This window comes from Rhineura floridana, chromosome 3 (genome assembly GCF_030035675.1).
Source record: "Rhineura floridana isolate rRhiFlo1 chromosome 3, rRhiFlo1.hap2, whole genome shotgun sequence".
NCBI lineage: Eukaryota > Metazoa > Chordata > Lepidosauria > Squamata > Rhineuridae > Rhineura > Rhineura floridana.
Window position 1 is genome coordinate 86756351 of NC_084482.1, and position 25790 is coordinate 86782140.

The 25790-nt window shown below is 40.6% G+C and overlaps 1 protein-coding gene across 1 annotated transcript; it reads right to left on the reverse strand.

Annotated features, from left to right (window-relative positions):
- Positions 1–2000: 2000 nt before the first annotated feature.
- On the reverse strand, positions 2001–25553 carry KCNMB1 (potassium calcium-activated channel subfamily M regulatory beta subunit 1). The gene is made up of 5 exons (XM_061616814.1): positions 25396–25553; positions 22509–22606; positions 16227–16393; positions 13848–14043; positions 2001–10666 (listed from the first exon to the last, which is right to left on the reverse strand). Exons 3-5 carry the CDS (start codon positions 16358–16360, stop codon positions 10382–10384), a joined length of 615 nt encoding a protein of 204 aa, XP_061472798.1. The 5' UTR covers positions 16361–16393; positions 22509–22606; positions 25396–25553; the 3' UTR covers positions 2001–10381.
- Between the last annotated feature and the right edge of the window lie 237 nt (positions 25554–25790).

The following is a 25790-nucleotide window of genomic DNA, read 5'->3' on the forward strand; positions in this document are numbered from 1 at the left end:
CAGCATTTGGGGCTTTTTAGTTTAGAGAAAAGGCGGGTCAGAGGAGACATGATAGAAGTGTATAAAATTATGCATGGCATTGAGAAAGTGGATAGAGAAAAGTTCTTCTCCCTCTCTCATAATACTAGAACTCGTGGACATTCAAAGAAGCTGAATGTTGGAAGATTCAGGACAGACAAAAGGAAGTACTTCTTTACTCAGCGCATAGTTAAACTATGGAATTTGCTCCCACAAGATGCAGTAATGGCCACCAGCTTGGATGGCTTTAAAAGAAGATTAGACAAATTCATGGAGGACAGGGCTATCAATGGCTACTAGCCATGATGGCTGTGCTCTGCCACCCTAGTCAGAGGCAGCATGCTTCTGAAAACCAGTTGCCGGAAGCCTCAGGAGGGGAGAGTGTTCTTGCACTCGGGTCCTGCTTGCGGGCTTCCCCCAGGCACCTGGTAGGCCACTGTGAGAACAGGATGCTGGACTAGATGGGCCACTGGCCTGATCCAGCAGGCTCTTCTTATGTTCTTATGTTCTTATGATATAAATCAAATAATAGATAAAGAAATAAATACTGTAAAAACTGCTAGCCTTTATGGTCTCCAACTCCCGGCTGGCCTTCATGGCCTACAATAAATTATAGGTGCTGAATGGCTTATGATTAGGGGTTTTATACATTAAGCAGTGTCTTATAATTACAGTCATTGGGTATAATATTATTATTAATAATAATATTCATAATTATAATTATGAGTTGGGGTGCTTAAGTGTCCACAGTATGTTTGGAAGGGAGGAAGATGGGGGGAAAACAGAACTTGGCCGTGACCTCATTGGTCAGATCCCCCATATCAGCCCCACCAAGTCTGGTGGGCACCAGCTGCTATGGCTACCTAGTTCACTGTCTGTCACTTCGCATGCTGACAAGGCTAATTTTCAACAGTTTAAAGCAGATTACAGGACAAATATATATTGTTTATATAAAGTTATTTTTAATCTAAAAAGCAAACACTTTGGCTTTAAAACAGTACAGAACAAGCTGTTGAAGGATAAATGAATACAACATAGCACACAAAGTTGAGTCTTGAGCAGCTTGCACAGTGATCATTTGTATGATAATATAGATGTTATGAGCATGTCCCTATTGTCATCTAAGAAATTGTGTAGGACAGGGCTGGTACCAGGCTTGACTAGGCCCTGGGGCTATGGTGCCATAGCCCAACACTCCCCTGATACAGACAGCACAGGGCTAATAAGCCCCCGCTGTGTGTCCCACCTACCTCTTGTGTCATGTGAATGCTGTGCCCATGTAGCAGCAATGGTGGTTGCTGTTGCTGCGGCATCAGCCCCTCAGTGAAGCCTGCACTGCCATCTTGGATGATGGCAGTCATGCACACATAGTGCACACAGCATTCACATCGATGGGAGAGGTAGATGGGGTGTGCAAACAGGCTTATTTAAGTCCATGCTGTCTGTATTGGGGATGTGCGCCTCGGAGCTCCCTCTCCGCGATCCACAGCAGTATAGGGTTGAAGGACCCGATGTTGCCACAGATCATGGTGTGGGAGCACCATCCTCCCTTCCTAAGGAGGGCCCCTTCAGGGCCCCTCTGTGTCACAGGGGCCCTCAGTCAGAGCCAAACTTGGCTGCCCTCGGGCACCAGCCCTGATTTAGGATATACTGTTTCTACATTAGGCAGATATATAGTGTTTTGCAATGCATCCATTTATGTTGAATTTGTTTTCCGAGTTGCTTTTAGGATGTGGCAGAATTCTTACAGGGATATTACTTCTACTACTTATTGCATTAAAAAAACCAGCCTCATAAGCCTGCTTTGCACTTCATCTCTTGGTTACACTGACCATCCAGTGGAGATTACACTGAAGACACAGAAGCAATTTTAGATTTTTATCATTAGTTTGTATCCAGTGCTAGCCCTATTTGGAGTAAACCCACTGAAATTAATGAACCTAAGATAGTCACATTCATTAACTTCAGTGGGTTTACTCTGAGTAGGACTAGCAATGGATACAACCCTTAATACCTGACTTTAATGTGTTTGTAAGTTTTATTGATTATCTATTTCAATGAGTGGTGGCATTTAAAAAATTAAATTCAAATTCAGGAAGTGGCATAAAACCTGTACTTGTGTATATTGTTGCTCTTAATGATTACACAGTTGTATCTGGTTCACTGTAAACTTTACTAAAATATAGATGTATGTGATAATTGCATACTGTAAATCTACACACAGTTTCTATACATGAAAACCTCCTGCGTGAGGGAAATGTCATGAAATTTGTCACCTTTTGAAGCAGTCACCTTGTTTGATCATAACAATTAAATATATAGTTTTTTCACACGTTGAAGCTGTGAAATAATGTTCTTGAGCTTCTTGACACCTTATACCCTCAACTGTAAAACACTGAAATAAAGCCATGGAAGTTGCTCAGAGGAGGAGGTGGTGTTGCTCTGATAATAAACTTTTAGATATTTGGGGAAAGCAACAACTCATACGTGGCTGTATCTTTCTTTCTGACTGCTAATCATGTAAGACGTATGAGCATTACCAGTGTAATTAAACATGAATGGTGTGCTGTTTTGATTTGCATTGCTTAACCGGCAATAATAAAAAGATAGATAATTCCATCCACCGAGGCCACTGGCACAACAGGCGATTTTCTGTGCACAGTGTGTGGCCGCGCAAAAAGAAGATCAAATACCTGAGCTATAGCTGAACCCAGGATTATTGAGAACCCCCACAATGTTTTAAAGAGCAGCTGGTTAATTCAGCAACTGTGAATCTGGAAATATTGGACACACCTTGTCGATTATGATATTAAACTGTGATCTTTGCTCTTTAATTTTATTCACTTATTTTTGAGAACCAGCAGGGTGTGATGCTGGAACAATTTGAAAGAAATGATCAGGCTGTTGTTTTCTTTCTTGTCCTTTATATTCTCAGCTTCGTAATAAGTTTTTAAACCCCATAATGATGAATGCCCAATACAAACCCTCTGATGTTATGATTGCCTCTCTCCTTTCTGGTTTGGACAAATATATTACTATTCAGGTTGCCAAGTTTGTATATGCTGCCCAGCAGAAACGTGCTACTATCCTCTGTGAATAATACGTATTGTATATATTGTATAATTAAGCAAAGATGTGTGAATTGTTCCTTATCTTCGACCCCGATTTTAACTTTTTTTAATTGTAATTTGTATTCATTTTTGTTAAATATGGGTCTATGACCGCAATAAACTTCTATGCTATCTATACTATGCTATGCATCATTTGAAAACAGAGAAAACATTGTTTTTGTCGCAAATGTTTTTCACTTTGTTCTTGTTGAATTGATCTTGATGCATCGTGTTTGCATTGTTTTTGTGGTATTGTATTTTTCCTGTATATTTTTTACTCGTTATTTCTTATGTAATTTTTTGTTTTTTGTAATATGTTTTAATGTTGTTCAACACTTTGGGGTCCTTTTGGCCCAAAAGTGGTATATAAATAAACAATAACCTAACCTAACCTATATCCAAAAGAAATATCTATTAAACTCTAAAAAGCAGGGAAATTGTGCAGCTATAGTAAATGCACCAGGGGAGCAGGAGACCTGACCTCCTCTCTGAGATATTGTACTGCCCTACAAATTTGTAAAAATGTAAACACAATTTGGGTTGGTCTTTCACAGTCCAATCCACTTCTTGTGTAGCTTGGAAGAATTTGGTAACGTGCTTCTGAGCATATGGTGAGTGGTGACAACCCCTGCCATCTCCAAAGATGGAGAGTTACATTTTTGTACCTTTGTTGTTCTTACTTTGCTTCTTTCCTATGTTACTACTGTTTCTACAGAGAATCTAACCTAGAAAAATCTATTTCTCTCATTATTCATCCTAGAAATCTGTGTCAAATTTATTTTTATTAATTTAAAAATCTTTTTATTGGTCAATGTCATATGATGGTGAAGACAGCCTTTTGTATTTCATACTGGAGGTTATGCTCTATTTCTATTTTGGGCACATTAACAGTTGAATCTGAAACTGCAGTTTGATGAAAAATCAGACTGATTACAATATGTTGCTACTTAAGCAATGACTGTAGCTGTTGGGAAAAAAACAAACTTGGCCTGCCCAAGATGCATGTTTTCAGACTGCTATGCTTAAACTACTCCACTTAAGGAAAGGTGGGCATAGTAAATTAAAAATAGAGCACACCTAGATTTTTGCTAGAATATATTTCACCTCCCACTGTTTTATCTTGTGGAAACTGAGACACTACTCATGTCCACTGGAAACTATTCTGCAGAACGTTAATGCCATTATTCCACAATTATTTTTGGACCTTTTCTTTAGTGTTGCTTCTTCACATATTCACAGAAACAGAAGCAAAAGAGAATGATTTACTATAGGAAACTTCACTAAAATAGCCCTGGGTGATTTCAGTGACCATGGGGCAGGGCACACCCTCGACTTGGTTTTTGCTCCAGATGAAGGAAGGGGTGGTCTGGTGATGAGGGGCTGGATGTCACCCCATTGTCATAGTCAGACCACTTTGTGGTGAAGCTTAGACTTACGGCTCTGATCCTTCCCTGCAGGGGTGGTGGACAGATTAAGATGGTCTGCCCCGAAGACTAATCGAATCCACTGGATTCCTGAATGTCCTGGGGAAGTTCCCAGGTGACCCTGTTGAAGCGCTTGTCACTCTGTGGAACAGTGAGGCATGTCGGGCTCTTGACACGGTTGCTCCCAAGTGCCCTGCCCGGCATTGTAGAGCCCGATTTGCACCTTGGTACATCAGTGAGCTAAGGGCAATGCAAGAAGCTAGAGGACAGCTAGAGTGCAAGTGGTGAAAGGTGTGCTGATCGGGAACAAGTAAAACATAACTGTCTACTGTGTGGTGGTGAGGGCGGTGAAGAAGACCTGCTTCTCTGCCTCCATCACATCCTCAAATAGCGTTCCAGTGGAGCTTTCCATATTGTCAGGGGTGTGTTGACATCAACTCCAGGAAATGGAGTCTTAGACCCTTTGGATGCCCACTGTGAATTGTTTGCAAGGCACTTTGAGGGTAAAGTTTCTTGCCTCTATAGCAGTCTAGATGCCCCATCCACATCTGCTGTAGTCCTTAATGAAGTGTCCAGTACGAAGTCTGCTGCAACTTCTTGGGAACATTTTCAGTTGATGCGGCCTGATGACGTGGACAAGGTGCTTGTGATGGATGCAGCCAGCAACGTGTCCTCTCCACACTTGCCCTTCTTGGCTTATTAAAGCTTGCCGAGGGGGTTTGACCAAATGGATCCAGGGTGTGTTCAACGCATCATTGCAGGAGGGAGTGGTTCCAGGCACCCTGAAAGAGGTGGTGAATCCGACTGCTCCTAAAAATGTCCACCCTGGACCCATTGGTTTGTGACCGTTATTGACCGGTCACAAATACCCCCTTCTTAGGGAAGATGATTGAGAGAGTTGTGGCACAGCAATTGCAAGTACACTTGGATGAAACAGATTATCTTGACCCATTCCAGTCTGGGTTCAGGCCTACAAACTTTAAGGACAGGTATGTTCTTAAACTGCAAGATTTTTTGCCTATTGGTGAATTTAGACTCTGCTTTTTAAAAGAGACGTGTGTGTGTGTTTGTTTGCTAGGAATTTAGGCAGCACATGGACACACAGCTGTTGTTCACTGAGCAATGAAGCTATAAACATTAGTTTATTGCACAGGTAATGACAATAGCTGCAAGGTGCATCAAGGTACTTTGCTAGTACATTGAGTTGCTTATAGCGCTTGCTTCAAGGCTGGTGAAACAACCACACAGATAGAAACTGCATCTTGGATAATCTCATTGAAACGTGTGCATTTTACTGTCTGCAGATTTGTTAAAACATAAGGATTTATCCTCTCCCCAATGACTTTTTTTGAGTCTTTCAGACACTCTAGAGTAGTACAGTGGTAGTTTCATGTGGCTTTGCCCTGTGCTGCTGATCCCTCACAAATTGAAAATCATGCTCTGTGCAACACTGTCAAATATGGTGTCTGTGAGTCCTGAAGTTTTAATGATTGATATATGATGTGATTATACAAAGATCTGTTAAAAGTGCTTTCTTTAAGGGCTAACAGAATGGAGTACATAGGCATCCATTTGTTTCTGTAGTAACAAATGGGGTGAGAGAGAAATATGGCTGAGCTGAAACAAGTGGGTGCACTGCATGGAAAACTTCAGACTCTTCTGTAAAATCTCCCATGTCCTTTTCAGGTGATTTTTTTAAGAAGGTGATTGTGAAGTGTGAAACTTATACAAGTGCCCATTTATTTATTTCAGGTATTTATATTGTTATGTGCCTTCAAGTCGGTTATGACTTATGGCGACCCTATGAATCAGTGACCTCCAAGAGCATCTGTCAAGAACTACCCTGTTCAGATCTTGTAAGTTCAGGTCTGTGACTTCCTTTAGGGAATCAATCCATCTCTTGTTTGGCCTTCCTCTTTTTCTACTCCCTTCTGTGTTTCCCAGCATTATGGTCTTTTCTAGTGAATCATGTCTTCTCATGATGTGTCCAAAGTATGATAACCTCAGTTTCATCATTTTAGCTTCTAGTGACAGTTCTGGTTTAATTTGTTCTCACACCCAATTATTTGTCTTTTTTGCAGTCTATGGTATGCGCAAAGCTCTCCTCCAACACCACATTTCAAATGAGTTGATTTTTCTCTTATCTGCTTTTTTCACTGTCCAACTTTCACATCCATAAATAGAGATCAGGAATATCATGGTCTGAATGATCCTGACTTTAGTGTTCAGTGATACATCTTTTCATTTGAGGACCTTTTCTAGTTCTCTCATAGCTGCCCTCCCCAGTCCTAGCCTTTTTCTGATTTCTTGACTATTGTCTCCATTTTGGTTAATGACTGTGCCGAGGTATTGATAATCTTTGACAAGTTCAATGTCCTCATTGTCAACTTTAAAGTTACGTAAATCTTTTGTTATTACTTTAGACTTCTTGACGTTCAGCTGTAGTCCTGCTTTTGTGCTTTCCTCTTTAATTTTCATCAGCATTCGTTTCAAATCATTACTGGTTTCTGCTAGTAGTATAGTGTCATCTGCATATCTTAAATTATTGATATTTCTCCCTCCAATTTTCATATCTCCTTCATCTTGGTCCAATCCTGCATTCCGTATGATACGTTCTGCATATAGATTAAACAAATAGGATGATAAAATACACCCCTGTCTCATACCCTTTCCGATGGGGAACCATTCAGTTTCTCCATATTCTGTCCTTACAGTAGCCTCTTGTCCAAAGTATAGGTTGTGCATCGGGACAATCAGATACTGTGGCACCCCCATTTCTTTTAAAGCTTTCCATAGTTTTTCATGATCTACACAATCAAAGGCTTTGCTGTAATCTATAAAGCATAGGGTGATTTTCTTCTGAAATTCCTTGGTCTGTTCCATTATCCAACGTATGTTTGCAATATGATATCTGGTGCCTCCTCCCTTTCTAAATCTAGCTTGGATGTCTGGCATTTCTCGCTCCACATATGGTAAGAGCCTTTGTTGTAGAATGTTGAGCATTACTTTACTTGCATGGGATAGTTTGATAATTACTGCTTTCCCTGGGATCCCCTTCCTTTGGAATTGGGATGTAGCCATATCATAAGTGCCGAAAGTTATTTATATAGCACCTAATATTCAGAATTTCTAAGCGATGTCCATAAAATGTTTAAATTCCATACAAAGAATATTTGTCCATTAGGTGTAAGGCAGAATTGCCCTCCCTAGGCCTCTTCAGGCATTATGTTTTGGTGAGAGATTGTGTGGGAATGAATATGCTAGCTGCACCTACCTACCCACCCTTCTCACCATCCCTGTTGCTCTCCCTGAGTTATAGGACAAGCATGTGAAGTGGGATCACCCTGTTTTATATAAGTTCCCCACATCTTAAGGGCATGATTTTCCAGAGTTTTAAAATATGTGGGGAGTTTCTGTGAGTTGAGTACATGAGGATCTTCACTTCATACCTTTTGCTCTCATATTCATGGAGGAGGGCAAGGATAGGAAGGATTCAGTGTTAGTGTGATTGCCTACATATTAACACACATGTACACACAGTGCCTAATGGGGGATAATGTGATAAAGTTTTACTACTGTAGCGAAACCTGATTTGTCTTAATGCTGATACGGCATCATCTTGTTGCCTATGTCAGGGAAGGAGAATCTGTAGTCCTGGACTATGTTGCTGGACTCTACCTCCCATTGTCCATGATGGCTGGAGCCGATGAGAGTTGTAGTCCAACATCTGGAGGGCCATAGTTTCCCCACCCCTGGCTTATGTGGTCCTGTTTGACCGCAGATGCCTATATTTTTTTAAAAATGGTGCTGAAGCTACACATCAGGGAAAAGAAGCAGTGATGACTAATGCGCAATAATAAGAAAGAATGACTTACAAACTCCCCCCCCCACTTCTGCCATGACAATTTTTTGTTGGTAAATCTTCATTAAAGCAGTAAAGATGTTTTATGGAAATGCTAGTTAGTGGGTTCTCCAGTACAATCCCAAGATTCCACGCTTTGTCTGCTAACCCTTTTGCATGGATGCCCATGGATTGCCTTTTCTTTTCACTTGTTTTTTTGCAATGCAAAGTGCATGATTTGCAAAATGCCTTAGTGTATTCTTATCTTCATTGTCACTTCCAGACTGCAGTGGAACAAACAGAGGTTAAACAATGCAATCTGTGGGTGTTTATCTGGAAACAAGTCCTACTTAATTTGATGGGATTTTCTTAGTCCTATGTAAGTCTGCATAGGATTTTGCAGACTTTAGCTATTTGCTAAATTCATGTGCATTGTTTCGAACAGATGACTTCTGAAGTATTGTAATAAATTATTATTAATAGCTGACAATGTTATGCAGATGTACAGGACTGTTAGTTTAGAATGATATTCAGGCCTTCTCAAGGCATTTTTGAGCAATATTTGTGTGTCCAAATGGACACCCAGTCCTAGCTTTTGGACACCCAGTGGACCAAAATGGACACATAAAATTTAATCAATGGACCAAGAACACAAATTCAGATTGGGTTCTAAATAGATGTTTGCTGGAGGGAAATGAAACCCTCCTTTGCAGAAAGGTAAAGCATTGCTCTTTTACTACAAGATATAAAAAGGAGGTAACAAATTTTCTTTTCAGTCCTGTCTAAAACCAGAACAATATTTTAACTTAAAGCTGTGCCATTAGAAGATTCAGTGTTTTTAGTTTTTATTGTGCACTATGCTGTTTTTTAAATACTTCCTTTAAATTACTGCAAAACGAAAACAATCCCCAAATATATTTTTGTGTTTTAAGTCCTGAAATCAGAGTTGTAGAGATGTTTAATTTGCTTTTTAGTTCATGCGTTTACTGATGGGTTGGTGGGCTAGTAAGAAATTTGCGAGGCTAGTAACTTGTGTAAATGCAATTGCAGGGCTATATTTACTCTCACTTTCCCCCCGTTCGTTTAAACCACTTTCACCTCGATCCAAATGTCTGGGCTTGCACATAGTAGGGAGGCTTCCACATGCAAGGTATTTGAATGAAAACATGGACCCCCAGTAACAATTCCTTTAAAAAATGCCCTGGACTTTCTTGACTTTTGTCCTGGAACCCCCAGATGAGTCCAAAATAAGTATGAATTTTAAGAGGTAGCAGATGAAACACATTCAGCAGCTAAATAAGGAATAGTGTGCATGCACTGATGGGAACATTGACTCCGCCTTTCCTACTGGATAACTCAGTGATACAAACAAAAAAGGTCACTATGCAGCACTGTTTGATAATATATTTGGCTGTAGCAAAATAAAGGATGGCCACTTCCCAACATTTGGTTGGTCACTTGACATACAAAATTCATTTTTGGGCTTTTTGGGAGCAGGCATGATAGGAGAAGAAATTTCTTTTGTCTCTTACTACATTTTGTGAAATAGCTTCTTATTTTTTGTCTAATTAGCCTTTACAGGATACAATGAATGACTTGGGCACCTGCTTACATGCACATCTGTGCTGAGTTGGCCCATGATAATAGCTGTTTTTTATACAACACTAACATGTTCTGAGGATCCACAATTTCAGTAACTGTGCATGTGAAAATATAGCTGCTTTCCTTGCCCAGATTTCTGACCTAATATAATTTAATGTAATATATTTATTATATTATATAGAACCAAAAACAGGAACAAAAGATCCCTCTGCAATTAAACATAATGATGAGTCTCAAGAAGTATCATCAGGATGGCTCCCAACTGTGAATCTTATCTGTGTCCCCCTTTGCCCCCCTGTCTTATTAAACCACAGAGTGTAAACTTGAGAATTGTTTCTAGTTTCCCTCAGATGTATACATAAAATATAGGCAGATGTTGGGATATGCTATAAAACAGTTCTGTTTTGTGAAGCAGAGAGTACAGAAAAATACTGACTTATTTTCACCATTATGATAATCAGGACTCCACCAATCAACATCAGCGCTGGCCAGACAAAAATGGTGAAAAGGCCCTCTGGAGAATAAAATCTCTCTAAAATGACGCTGGCTTCTTTTCTTGATGGGTCATAATAACAAGACAATATCTCGTTCTTTCTGAAATTGTCTCTTATTGTTTCCACATGCTTTTGAACTTCACTGTCACTTTCCATATTTGGGGGGATATAGGAGCACTGCAGGAACAAACAAACACAGGATACCAGTTAATTGCAATTAGCAGTCCCCTGAGACCATCCTCAATCAATGCTGCTACCAGTATTGCTGTCCGCCATTAAGAGCCTACTGTGCATTACATCATTAATATACATAATAGCATGATATGAGTGTAGGGATGGGTGAGTTTCCAAAAGCTCCCCTTCACAACTCTAAATTTAACTGAGTTCTTTTTGAAACAAAGTGGAAGAACTCAACTAATCTGAGGGCTCATTTCAGAAAGCATTCTCAAATGACCAAAGAACTATTGGCTCCTATGGAGATTGAGAAAGATGGCTGTGGGAATGACATTTCAGATAGAGGTTAAAAGTCAGCCTCCTATGGAAAACCCAAAGGAATGAGTGAAGGCATTAGTCACTGAGGGATGGGGAAAAGAGCTGTAGGGCAAAAAAGGGGCAGGCTAAATGCCAGTTCCCCACATTTACCCTACTTGTGGGGGTGGTTTTCAGCATCAACCCCAACTTTCTACACCTATTGTCTGTTTCCTGCCCCCAAAGAAAGTACTGGAGCCATTAGTTCCTGTATGGTTTTTTGGGGTGGAGTGAGGATGGGACGGGACTCAGGGAGAGACAGGGAATGACCCCTGCTAGTCCTCACTGTGTTTCAGGCTTCTTTTCCCCACTGCCAATGTTGCCTCCTGCAGAGTTTCTTCACACATACATGCAAGCTTAATGAACTAAAGTGGCTCCATTAGATTTCATTGGGGTGAGCAAAAAGTGCTGTTGGAGTTCCATTCTCAAACTTATTTATTTATTTATTTATTATTGTATTCTACCTTTCCTCCAAGAAGACCAAGGCAGTATTCATGGCTTTCCCCCTGCCAAGTTTTCCCTATAACAACCCTGTGAGGTAGGTTAACTAACAAGCAGTGACTGGCCCCAGGTCACCCAGTGAGCTTCATGACTGAGTTGGGATTTGAACCCTAGTCTCCTAGGTTCCAGCCCAACACTTAACCACTATACAATATAGATTACCTTGAATTTTGAGTACTCATAAAAGAAAGTTCAAGGTAGGAAGCTCACATCTAAGTTTCAACTTGGGTCCTTTGAGCCACCCACCCGATATCACTCCTGCTTGCTTGGATAATGCACGGCAGGGTAGCAGTGAGGTCAGAATTGCATGGGTGCACTGCCAGAGCCAATTTGGTGTTCTCACCGGTGTGCTTGTGCAGTCCTGACCTCGCCGCTGCCCTGCTGTTGGGAGAGCAGCTCTATGGCAACGTCCTTCCATGCTGCCTACTCCTGCTACTAGAGCTCTATCTTAAAGAAGCGAAGAATTGTGAAACGTTTGACAAGTGGTGTAAACCTGTTTCCTAGTATGTAACCACCCAAGATTCTGTTATAATAAAAAGTTTACTATTTATTTAATTTTACTTGATTTAAAAAACTGGAGAGAGTGCTAACACTTCTAGTTTTGCATTAAAAGTTCTATTTCAGCTTAAGATCAGTGAGTGCACGGCAACATTTTACTTAATATATGTAAGACAAAAAGGTTCTCCTCTGAATGTTTTACAGTACTTAAAAATTGCACTAGCAGTGCAGCATTCCTGATGGAGAACTGTAAAACACCTATTTAAAAGAAGTAATCCTATTATGAATGAGTAGTGTTGTGGAATCATATTTCTTTCTAATTGTCCTTGTGTACTTGAAAAGGAATATGTAAGCAATTATTCATGACCTTGGAGCAAGTGTTGAACTCTCTACTAGGGAAATTTGCTTTATCTGGAGAATTCTAGTTCTGCATTGTAAATAGAATGATTTCCTGCAAGACTATGAGTTACAATAAAACCCTGAAACGAGTAACAAATACAGTTTAAAACAAAATAAGTGAATGTAGAAAATTACTCCCTCGTTGGGAAAAAATTAAAGCTACCATTGATGGCTGCTGCTGTCTGACTGAAACTGCAAGTATTTGATCTCAATCTGTATGTCCAGCATATTGTAGGAATGGGCAGATTTCTTCAGTTTTGCTCTGCTATTACTCTGACTTGTTTGTAATCCTGGGCACAGGTTCTATTTGAATTCCAGCGGGAGTTGTGAGTTTTTGGAATGTAATAGTTGATGTTTGAAAAAGGGAAAATTCCACCATTCCCATTATAACTCCTATGTCACAGGAACTATGCATTTCTGGTTTTTAAAATGTGTGCATGAATTATTTAAATATTTGTTGCACAATTCCAAAAAGCCAAAACATTTTAAATGAAAAGAAATATTTTAGCTTTTTTTTGTCTTGCAGAATTTTGGACTATACGTCTAAAATAACTGCAGATTCTGGCATTTTGTGTTTCACACCAAGCAAATGCATTCTGGAGTACGGCATGTTGAAGTGATTTACTGTACAATAAAAATAATTATATGCAGTTTTGCCTAAAATAGATATTTCTGCAAATCCATTTCTTCTAAAACAATACATACAATATGCTGTTTTCACTAATATATGTATTTTTATGGGCACCTTACCCCAGGATGGTAATTTTGTATACATTATTTGACAGGAGAACTGCCTTGCAAAATTCAGAGAAGTGTGAATTTTGAAGGCTGGCTGCGTTTTGGTTTGTGTATTATTTCTGAAAGTGTGAATCACCTTTAATTGTGAACTGAATTTCTCCCCCATCCCTGCGCAGTGGTATGGCCATAAGAAAGCAGGCCATACAGCCAATCTAGTATTTAAAAGGACCTGGGCCCATTTATAGGCCACATATCTCAGCATCTGCACAATTAACTTCTGGGCTATACATCTTGAGTGAGCAAGCAATGCATGTGTATGGTCCAGCATAGTACTGGAATATGCCAGATTATGAAGCCCCTGACCCTAGTTTAGAAATTCTACACAATTAAAAGGCTGTGTAGTATGAAAGAAGAGATGCATGCTGCAAAAAAAGTAATCATTTATCTGGAATAGCAAAGACAGTTATCTTTTTGCCCTATTTTTTTGCATCTCAGATCTAGCCTCACCTGGCCCAGGGTTGGGAAAATCTGGCAGTCAGACTTCCTGATGTAATGTGCTATTGCTTCTGTCCCCCTGGACCAGTGGTATCAAGTGAATGCATTGGAGAATGTCTTGATTTTTGGATTGGTACCTCTTAAATAGTTGTGGAATTAGAGATTTAGTATCAAGATTTCTGATAAATATCATTCAAACCTTGGGGTTTCTGTCCATGGTATTCTCGGTGTGATAGAGCATTACCACCTGCCCAAAGAGTGTCAAATTGACGTGGACTTCCAGACAAGGATAGTGAAAAATATTCTCATCACCAGAGCCTTCATTGTATGAACAGTGGACTTTTTCCTTGATGCTCGCGTTCATCAGTTTGCATACACTTTCTTTGGTCCAGACACTGCAATAACAAATCAGACCACCCACTGCTTTTAAATGTAATATGTCACTGCTTTCCTATGCACTGTGCGCTACTTAATTATTCAAGTACTCCATTTATTTTGGGTTATGCATTTCATGTTGAAACCTGGCAAGTATTTTAAATGTCACTTTCTGCAAATTTTGCAGTAAGCAGTACTTCTAAAAAACTGAATCTTAATATTTGTTGACGAATTATTTGGCAAATGTGTAATTTATACATTTATCAAAATTCAATGGGCTGTAGTCAATTAACTCATTGTGCTAGCAGAAGCTAGCACAAGGATTCCCGCTAGCGCAATGGGACTTCTCCCTTCTCCTCCCCCGCACCCTCTGTGTCCTTCCCCAATCAGCCCTAGAGGGTTGGGAGAACTCTATAACAGCACACGGAGGAGGAGATTGTTCTGTTGGGCAAGCAGAAATGTTTGCTCTGATGGAATGATCTCCTTAGCGCTATCAGTGTTATTAACTCTAAGCAACCCAGTGCTATTAACTCTAAGATGAGGGTCAATTTACAATTGTGTTGAAACTATTTTATTGATAAACCTGATTGTGGGAAGTGTTGCAGCAGTGTGTAAAATGTGGTGTATGGCATTCTGGTATATGATAAACTTTTGCATCCTCAATTCTATATGTGACAGTTGCCAGTTGATATTATAAGCTGGAAGAGATCCATATATTGTATGGTTGCAGGGTGGGTTACAGCAATAGAAAATACATTTATAAAAACAGATAAAATCATTACCATTATAAAAGGCATAAACCCATTCAAAATGGAACAGCACAATATAAATTCAACAAAGGAGGTGACTCCCACAAAACAAAATACCTTAACTGTCGAAGGCCAAGGTAAAAAAGTGCATCTCCAGCATGCACTGGAAGTTGTACAGTGAAGATGTTAGACACACCTTGCATAAATAGAGTTGAGGATGCAAAAGTTTATCAAGTTGTGAATGCAGGGGATTATCATGTGGTTTGTGGGTAGGCACTGGCAAAAAGTATCCCCTATTAAATGTGGTTGCTGTTGCACTTACGTTTCCTTTGCTACATTTTGTATAACTGCATGTTTTTGGCAGAGTTGAAATAATCCAATTTACATACAGCTTGGTTCATCCTTAATCATTTACAAGGATGTTTGCATGAATGAGCACCAGGAGGTTTTCATTTGCTTTGCATGCAGATTTTCATTTGCTTCTGGTATTAGTCTCTTCTACCCCCTCATGAAATCTGGCTTTTATTGTTAAAGTTAGTCATTTTTGTTATAGGAGCATATTCCCTAAACCCTCTAAACAGATGCTATCATAAGTTCTTGTGGAATTTGTGCAAATTGGCGCTAATATTTGAAAAAAGAGAGGGAGATGTATAGTTCATGAAATGACAGACCCATAAATAGAGTGATTCTTTATTCAAAGCATGGACAGCTCACTGTCTGTGCCCAATATTTGTTAGTTAACTATGGCCCGCTAGAAACATCGTCACTGTCATCATGTGGAACACCATGACTGCCCTGATCTCAACTATGTCAACAAGGATAAATGCATTTATCTGCTCCAGAAGTGAAAGCTCCTGCCATTTAACCAATGTGAATTCCCAGTTACATTTCTGTCTACAGATGGGTTGATTAGGCATGTTTAGCAATGAAGGTCTGTTATGAATAGGTTGGCAATGAACATCCAGCCTTAAGTGCTTCCTAAGTGAAATAGAATTTCAATTCTGAGAACACATTAGTGTCCAGAACTATCCATGGTTAGGCTCATATTCTTAATACAGCCAATTATGCAGTTGATGTGAAGGAGGTGTTAGGTACATACCCTTCTCCTCTGCAATAAGGAATGCTAATGGGAATTTGGAAACCTATTTGTGTGGTTTCTCTTCCATTTTTGAAAAGAAGAAATTGTGCAAATTACACAAATCTGGCTTCTGTGGCATGTTCCATACGCATCGTACACGGTTTCATATGGAGAAAGATGTTCACTCATTCTTGAACAATGCAAATTTCATCACTATCGATATTGAAAGTAGACCTAGATCACAACATTTAAAATTCCAAATGGACTTAACTAGCTGGTTGTGGCACTGATACCCAGAATACCTGGTTCATAATGGAATAGTTCTGAATGCTGTAAGAGAAAACCACACACGTGCATATTAAACAAGCCCAGTTACCTTCTATTGTACAATGGTACAATGGTGATCTCAACAAAGAAATACATCATCACTGAGCATGCTACCATTCCCAAGCCCAGGCAGAGTGCTCTGGTCTCCCCTCGTTTTTGTGTCACCAGCTTTTTCCCCAACATGATTTATTGTGATGGATTTTGTGGCCTTTATCTCTGTGTAAAAAATGAAACAACAGAAACAATCAGTTTTACCATTGTAATAGTCCAATGTAATTGTAAACTCATTTTCAACGTGTAGAATTGCATTTTTTTAAAAAAAACAAATCTATGAATACTTGTTTTCTGAGAAGTAAAAACTCCAAAATAAACCCAAAAGCATGTGGAATACCAATAACTGAATGGATTTCATCTATTTAGGGATAAGATTAGAAACCAAATGTCAGAAGACCAGACCAATGTAGATATATGTGTGCGTGTGTGCATCAATTGCCTTCCACATCCTATTGGGTTTATTTTGGAGTTTTACTTCTCACACTCACACACATCTATTATCTCTGTGAGTTTGTGTGTGTCTAGCATGCTCCGTTTGTGGCTACAGCAGGCCTGTCAGGGATAGTAATGCAAGTTTGTGTGGTCAGTGGTTCATACCTCATTCACTGTCTGATTCGTGAGGCTTGTACACTATTACACTTTGGAAGAATAAGACACATACCGAGTGCAGGCAAGCATGACTCATTTTCTGTGTTCATCTGTAATAAGGTGGGTCAAGTTAGATGTGATAATAGTTGCATGAATGCAGTTAATGTGCAGACATGCTTTTTATGCATTTCAGAGGAAGTTCCCATTAGCACCAGTAAATATATCACAACAACCCTCCCTTGAAATGCAAGTAGCAGCTTCTGCAAGACAATTTTTGCTGGGACTGTGATATGGAGAGCTCCCATGGTTCAACAGCTCCTCAAGTTTCTTCGCACTGCTAAAAACAGATGTTAATTGCTTTCACACATTTGTTGTTAGGTTTGTCTCTAAGAATGAAGGCAAATCTGTTCTTGAAAACATTTGCCTAATGCATATAGTGGTGATGGGGGCGATTGTGGGGCACAATTCATTTTGCCTCACCTAAGGCTCTATTTTTCACTCACACTGTACTTTTGCAGTATCCCTGTGGTCATCTAAACACTGAACCTATTTATAGCTATGATGGGTGTACTTGTGCAGAGAGTCAGTCTGCCAGCCACTAAGTACCGTGTCATTTGAACCTACTGTGAGCAGAGAGTTAGACAAAATAAATCCAGCAAACAGAAGCACTTGTGTAATATTCAATGAAAGTTACTGTGAAATCATATGAATTAAAGTAGGCTTTTCTCCTGGGATATATCTTATCCACACCAGATCCTGGCAGAATAACTGAGTGCTCTTCTTTGGGGTTTGGTTGTCGGAAAGTAAATTCCACATTAATGATGAACTTCCACCTGCAGTGAACCTCAGTGTCTCAATAGCCATTGCCTCTTCCCCATCAACAAATTGTTTTAAGGTGAGTGCATCAAAGGCAATCAGTGGTCTTTCTTCTGAAGCAGGAAAATGATATGGAGCCAGGGATGTGGCCTCCTTCCATCTCCTATCCTTTTTATGAGGAAGGACAACAGTTGTTCTCCAAATGAGTTGCTTTGATGAAATGAGGAAAGGCTTTGAACCTCATCCTGTTGTTTCTCAGAGCAGGCTTTATTTATTTATTTATTACATTTATATACCGCCCCATAGCTGAACATCTCTGGGTGGTTTACAGCAATTAAAAATATTAAAAACAAATTTTAAAACGAACAAAAAAATTTAAAAACACAATTTAAAAATTTTAAAAAGAATTTAAAAACACAAGCTAAAATGCCTGGGAGAAGAGGAAAGTTTTGACCTGGCGCCGAAAAGATAAGTGTTGGCACCAGGCGCACCTCGTCAGTAAGATCATTCCATAATTTGGGGGCCACCACTGAGGAGGCCCTCTCGCTTGTTGCCACACTCCCAGCTTCCCTCCAAGTAGGCACCCGGAGGAGGGCCTTGGATGTTGAACGTAGTGTTCGGGTGGGTTCATGTCGGGAGAGGCGTTCCATCAGCTATCGTGGTCCCAAGCCATGTAAGGCTTTATAGGTTAAAACCAGCACCTTGAATTGAGCTCAGAAACATACAGGCAGCCAATGCAAATGGGTCAGAATCGGTTTTATATGTTCGAGTCGTCTGGTCCCTATTACCAATCTGGCTGCTGCATTTTGCACAAGCTGCTGCTTCCAAACTGTCTTCAAAGGCAGCGCCATGTAGAGCTCATTGTAGTAATCTAACTTGGAGGTTACCAGAGCATGGGCAACTGAAGCCAGGTTATCCCTGTCCAGATAGGGACGTAGTGGGGCCACCAACCGAAGTTGGTAGAAGGCGCTCCGTGCCACCGAGGCTACCTGAGCCTCAAGTGACAGAGATGGTTCTCAGAGAACCCCCAAGCTATGAACCTGCTCCTTCAGGGGGAGTGCAACCCCATTCAGGACAGGTTGGATATACACCATCTGGTCAGAAGAACCACCCACTAGCAGCATCTCAGTCTTGTCTGGATTGAGCCTCAGTTTATTAGCCCTCATCCAGTCCACTGTCGCAGCCAGGCACCGGTTCAGCACATTGACAGCCTCACCTGAAGAGGATGAAAAGGAGAAATAGAGCTGCGTCTCATCAGCATACTGATGGCAATGCACTCCAAAGCTCCGGATGACCGCATCCAACAGTTTCATGTAGATGTTGAGCAGCATGGGGGACAGAACTGACCCCTGCGGAACCCCATACTGGAGAGTCCAGGGTGCCAAGCAATGTTCCCTAAGCACCACCTTCTGGAACTGACCCGACAAGTAGGAGCGGAACCACCGCCATGCAGTCCCTCCCACTCCCAACTCAGCCAGTCTTCCCAGAAGGATACCATGGTTGATGGTATCGAAAGCTGCTGAGAGATCAATGAGAATCAACAGAGTCACACTCCCCTGTCTGTCTCCTGACAGAGATCATCATACAAGGCGACCAAGGCTGTTTCTGTGCCAAAACCAGGCCTGAAACCTGACTGAAATGGATCCAGATAATCTGTCTCATCCAAGAGTGTCTGGAGCTGGCCTGCAACCACTCGTTCAAGGACCTTGCCCAGGAATGGAACATTTGCTACCAACCTATAATTAAGATTTTCTGGGTCCAGGAAGGGTCTCTTCAGGAGTGGTCTCACTTCTGCCTTTTTCAGGCAGCCAGGGACCACCCCCTCTCACAGAGAGGCATTAATCACTTCCCTGGCCCAGCCAGCTGTTCCATCCCTGGCCCAGCCGGCTGTTCCATCCCTGCTAGCTTTTATTAGCCAAGAAGGGCAAGGATCCAGCACAGAAGTGGTTGCATGAACCTGTCCAAGCACCTTGTCAACGTCCTCAAGCTGTACCAACTGAAACTCATCCAAGGAATCAGGACAAGGCTGTGCTCTGGATACTCCGCTTGATTGACCTGCTATAACACTGGAGTCTAAGTCCTGGCGGATGCTAAAGATTTTATCCTGGAAGTGCCTAGCAAATTCATTACAGCAGGCCTCAGATGGTTCTACCATGTCCTTGGGGCTAGTGTGTAATAGCCCCCGGACAATTCTGAAGAGCTCCGCTGGGTGGCAGATTGATGATTTGATAGCGGCAGCAAAATATTGTTTTTTTGCTGCCCTCACTGCCCCTAAATATAGCTTACCATAGGCACTTACCAGTGTGTAATTGCATTCACCAGGAGTTCGTCTCCATCTGCACTCAATCCGTCTCCTATATTGTTTCATTGCTCTCAGCTCTGGTGTATACCATGGAGCCGTATGAGCGCTACACAGGAAAGGGCACTCAGGAGCAATCATGTCAACCGCCCGGGTAATTTCTGTATTCCACAGTTCAAACAGGGTTTCGACGGGAGTGCCAGCCCTATCAGCCAGAAAACTCCCCAGAGCCCTTTGGAAACCATCTGGATCCATTAATCTCTGGGGGCGGACAACTTCATAGGTCCCCCACCCTTGCAGAGAGGAAAAGCTGCTGTAAGTCTAAACTTCAGCAAGCAGTGATCTGTCTATGACAGAGGGACTGATGTAAGGCCCTCCACATTCAGATCACCATCTCCATGTCCAGTTGCAAAAACCAAGTCTAGAGTATGTCCTGCTATATGTGTTGGGCCAATGGCATGTTGGGACAGTCCCATGGTTGTCATGGAAACCATGAAATCCTGAGCCGCCCCAGATAAGGTGGCCTTGGCATGGATGTTGACATCCCCCAGAACCAACAGTCTGGGGGATCTCAACAGTACACCCGAGACCACCTCCGTCAGCTCAGCTTTTCTGCAAGTAGGGCAGCCTTTGAACACTATTTTGAAAACATCAGTGAGTTCAAAATACAGCTATAAGGTTTTTAACAGGGGTCAAGGGGCAGACATATTATATATTTTCTTTAAAAAAAAAAAAGCTACATTTGTGACCAGGCTGTTTCTGAGCATGACTTGGAGTGCTGGTGGTGCCTAACTTCTTAAAGCTCCAATCTACATGGTTAGGGACCAGAGTCCTGGAAGGGGCACCTGCCCATGTACTGAGATCATCATCATCCAATGCTGCTCTTGCTATCAGATATGGCATGGGTAGTAACTGAGAGGGCCTTTTCAGTGATGGTGCCTTGTTTCTGGAATTTTCCCCTCTGGAAGGCTCATGTGACACCAATTCTATCTTTTTGGTGTCAGGACTTTTTCCTGGGCTTTTCATTGCTAAAATTGTGATGTTTTTATTGCTTCCAATCTGCTGTTGTATGCTTTTTAATGTTTTTGTGTTTTAGATTTGTTTAATATCTGTGTGTGTTATGCAAGTCATCCTCAGAAGATGACAATCATTTGGATTTTAAGATCACAGCTCTCTGAAATGGTTCAGATCAGCAAAGCATTAAGGTAATACACACACACACACACACACACGAGTTGCTTGCATGTAGGCTTTTTGTTTTCAGATGACCACTGCAACATGTGGCTGTCCAGAGTTGGGGTGGAGCAGTGTGCCTGATGCCAGGAGCACAGCGCAGCTCATGACTACCTGCTTGATGCCCATTCATGTGAGTAGTGATTAATGGGGGGTAGAGTTTATTTATTTATCTAACCTGCCCGTCACCATAAAGTTCCTAGGGCAGGTTAAAACAATATAAATATACAATGATAAAAACAGTTACAGTTATAAAAATGTTCCAACTGGAACATATGAACAAAATTACAACATGATATTACCATTGATATGAAGATGCAAGTGTTCATATGACTGAATACTTAGGGATATAATGCTGCCTCTTATGAACTTATTCCATCATTTGCCACCCTGGGCTCCTTTGCACTCCATGTAAGGCTGCCCTTGGGTCTGGTCCAGAAGCTTCAGTTGGTGCAGAATGCAGCGGCTAGGCTGCTGATGGGGGCAGACAGCCAACAGCATGTGACACCTCTACTAAACCACCTGCAATGGCTGCCCAAATGCTACCAGGCCACGGTCAAGGTTCTTGGGCTGATACACAAAGCCCTGAACAACATGGGACCAGAATACTTTAAGGACTGCTTAAGCCCTTATATCCCAGCATGGTCACTGAGATCATGCAGTGGAGCACTGTTAGTTGTCCTGCATGTAACAGAAGCCTGACTGCTCTCAACCAGAAGTTGGGCATTTAGTGTGACCCATCCCATGTTGTGGAAGGCTTTTCTTTCAGGATTTGGCAGACAGCCTCACTTTTGACTTTCAGGCATCTCTGGAAGACTTTTTTGTGCCAATTTGAGTAGCCAGTCATTTTTATGATCGTTTTATATTGTTTTGATGTTGTTGTACACTGCCCTGATGTTTTGCAAGAGGACGGTATTATAAAATACCTTTTAAAATAAATAAATACATGAAATAAATTGAATTAATAATAATTTCAAGATCACCTAGAAATAAATATACTAATGTCTTGTGTCCCTCTAAAACTCTCACGAGTTTTGCTACTGAAAAGGATAAGTAGTAACATCCTCTTTTTCCAGTGTATCATACTGCAAGGTTAGCAGAAGAAAATTAGAAGCGTTGATTACTTTGAATATTCAAAGGTTAAGAAAGCTTTTCATCTTTCTGGTTAGTATTATCCAGAAGCAAAAGTTTTTAGGAGTTTTCTTCACTTAACTGTGAAGTGTTGAACACTGCAAAGTTGAAAAACAAATTTCAAGTGAAGCAATTCCTTGTAATTCAGATGCTGTCCCTTGATACTCTTAAGAACCAGTCATCATATTGAACCAACATGAGCTGCCATACCTGATTACTGGGGTTTCGAGCAGTGATGAACATTCCTAAGACCATGTGGGGGCAAATCTTTGAAAATAACATTGAGAGGCAGATGCTCTATGCTGGGCCTGTGAGAAGAAGAATAAAGAGAATATGAAATAAGAATAGGAAGTCCTAGATTCTATATCCATTTGTAGAAAGGGCAATGAGAAGATTACCTTTTAAAAGTGCATGAATAACTTCTTCAGGAAAACTAGAAATATTCTTTCTGCATCCCTTGTACTGCCAATATCTTTTATCCCTTCCCCTGATCTGCACCATTTCTGACTTGGTAAACCTTGTTCCCATCTTTTCACTGCTTAGGATCTAACAGTATGAGTTCATCTCTTGAGCTCCAATTTATACATTTGAACTGGCCATATACTTGTTTATATTCAATGCCTCTCCTGTACAACATCAAGTCAAGAAACCTCTGCATAAATTGGGCTGTAGATGGACACAACCTACAGTAATTTGAAGCTATTTCTGTGCACTGCAGCACGAAAAAATTGCATGTGTAATTCTGGAATGAAGGACGACTTTAAAATCCTTTCCAGTTCTGTAGTATGGTGGCCTTACCTCAAACTACCTCTGTGAGCCCCAGCCCACTTTTATGAAGATTTCTCCCATTTTACCTTCCAATTGAAGCTCCTTATCCCAGAAATTGGCTTAGAAAAAATAGTGGTTTTCAGGTTTGATTTTTCAGGAGGCATTGAGGCAAGGAGATGTAGGTAGGTTTCAAAAGCTTGGTTTGTGGATGCAAGTGCCCTACATGTGGACTTTAAGATATACCCTTGGTTTTTCCCACACATTGGAACCTTTGCATGTACAATGAAGTAACACAGATGGTGGGAGGCATCGTACTCTGCCTCTGCATGTTGAGATTCAAATCTGCCCTGTGTGTCTGTGCATACAATCATATGTGCAGCGGCAGGGCTCTGCATGATTGAGAACCATGCCTTCTCACAGTCATGTATACACATTATATACCTGCTTTCATTGCCTGTGGGGAGAGAAGCCCTAACATGTGAAGAAGGCTCCTGTTGATCCACATTCTGTGTATGTTAGTAGATTCATAGTGACTCAGAATATAAAATCCGTTAATATGGTGAATTTTTTTAACATCTCTGTTAAACGCCCTACTAGATGTGTTCTTAACAACCCCATAAAGCAGCTCTTACAAACAGGGATACAAAGGATAGCCTGGCCAACAGATAGGCCTTAATAAGAACATATGTGGGCTTATGTCTGTAGAAATCTTTCAATATGGCATATTAAATGGGTGGATAATAAAGGCATGATGGTGGGGAGGGTGGATGTGCTTCCAAATTGCTTACAAGCTGCTTCCTTTCCAGATCCAAACTTGCATTTGGCCTTGTGAACACATGTTTGGAACTGGAGGAGTGGGGTAGGGAAGCACCAGGCAAGAAATGAACCCCTTCATCACCACTACTTTGTTCCAAATTGTTGTCCCACCAACATGTGCTTAGGGACCTGCAGAGAGAAATGTGGCTTGGGGTGATTCTGGAGCACTTCCCCTCCCCCAGTACACACTGTTGCTCTGTTCCAGAACAAGGATCCTGCTCCTAAACAAACCCAAACCCAAAAGATTGGTTCAGTAATGTGTGTAATGTGCAGTTAGACCCTGAGCATTTTTTAAATGAAGCTTGCATGTATCCAATTAATATTCTGTTGATTTTGCTAGTTGTTACTGGTAGAAAAATTTGTGGTCTGCTCATTCCTACGTCTAGGTTTTGTGCATGTGCACAAACTGTTTAGCAGTCCAACAGGTCACTGTTGTGTACAGCTGCTGGAGGAAGCTTTTTGTTGCTAGAATTATAGAAATTTGTTAAATTTTAAATATCGGCATAGAGTTTAAATAAAGTCTCACTGCCACACTTAATGGTTCTCCACATAACTACAATGAATAATTTAAAGCAATGAGAAAGTAATGTCTACGATGAAACCAGAACAATAAAATGTATAATGAGATAATTTCAGTTAGAAAAACCTGATAGATTCATCCAACCTGGTTTGGCTTTTCTTTGCGCCTTCCTTTTGTCTTGATTTGGTTTGGTCTGGTCTTGCTTATTTTTCCACTGACTACTTCATTTTGCTTTATAAACTGATGTGCTGCCCTTCAATAAATATACCTAGGTAGTTTACAGGCTAGTTTATTAAGGCTGCAATCCAATACATGTCTACTCAGAAATAAGCTCAATTGGGTTCAGTGGGACTTACTCCCATATAAAGCGTATATTAGATTGAAGCCTAAATCTCTTAACCCACTCTATCAAAATCTATTAGGTGTGTGTAATAAAAATGTGTTGTTTTTTTAAGAAAAACCAACCCAAACTAAACATACTTCCAAGGTAGCTTCTGGTTCATTCCCAGCCATTAATCCCAATAAAGAGCTTCTTCCATTCAGTATTTTGACTCTAAAATTTATGTCTACAAACTCACTGTAAAATTAAATGAGGAATGTGAATATTGAATTCATTGAGTTCCTTAAGAAAACTTAGCCACTGAAGCAAAGGATGCTCATTCAAACAAACCTAGAGCATTGACTCTTACAATGGTGTCTACCTACTGCGTAGTCAGTCCACAAGGTATTAACATAATAGGTGCTAAATTATTCAGGTTTTTCCCTGTGGTCACTATACAATTTATATAAGCATAGGATTCAGGAAAGCATTTCTTCCTATGACTTCTGTTGTCATTTACTCAAAAAATGACCGTCTGCAACATTTCTAAAATGTGTTTTGTATCTAGATAGGGAAAATGGTTCAAGAAATTTAGAATTGTTCTGCAAGCAAAACAAAACAAAACAAACCTATACTGTAAGGAGGAAAACAAACGTTTCTGAAGTAATACTTACAGTTGTTAGGAAATTGGGAAGGTCTTTCTTCGGAAGGTCTTGTATTCATAAATATTTTGACAGATCCCAATGAGAGAAAACCTTTTCCATATTAGCAATCAAGCAGCAAATCCACAGCTGTAAAATCTACTTTATACAAAACTTCCTTGCACTGATTGCTGGGGCTGGACTTTCAGCTTAGCTCCCTTATTATGAGATTTCTATTACCATAAATGGTAAGGTATGGAAGTGTGCAGTCTTTTAAAGATTAATTGCTGCAGACTCTGAGATGACCCATAATGTTATGAATAACTGCAACCTAGGCCCTTTTCTTATTCTTACTAAAGCACTACAGTTGAACTCTAAAAGATGCTTGCTTTGGGGTATCTGTGTCATATCATTGCAGCTGTGTGTGT

Coding starts and splice junctions, on each gene's coding strand:
- KCNMB1 (XM_061616814.1), bottom strand. CDS start 16,360: ATGTTGGGGAAAAAGCTGGTGACACAAAAACGAGGGGAGACCAGAGCA. Junction 14,044..16,226: donor GTACCATTGTACAATAGAAG/GTAACTGGGCTT, acceptor TTGTTATTGCAG/TGTCTGGACCAAAGAAAGTG. Junction 10,667..13,847: donor CCATGGACAGAAACCCCAAG/GTTTGAATGATA, acceptor TTGTTCCTGCAG/TGCTCCTATATCCCCCCAAA.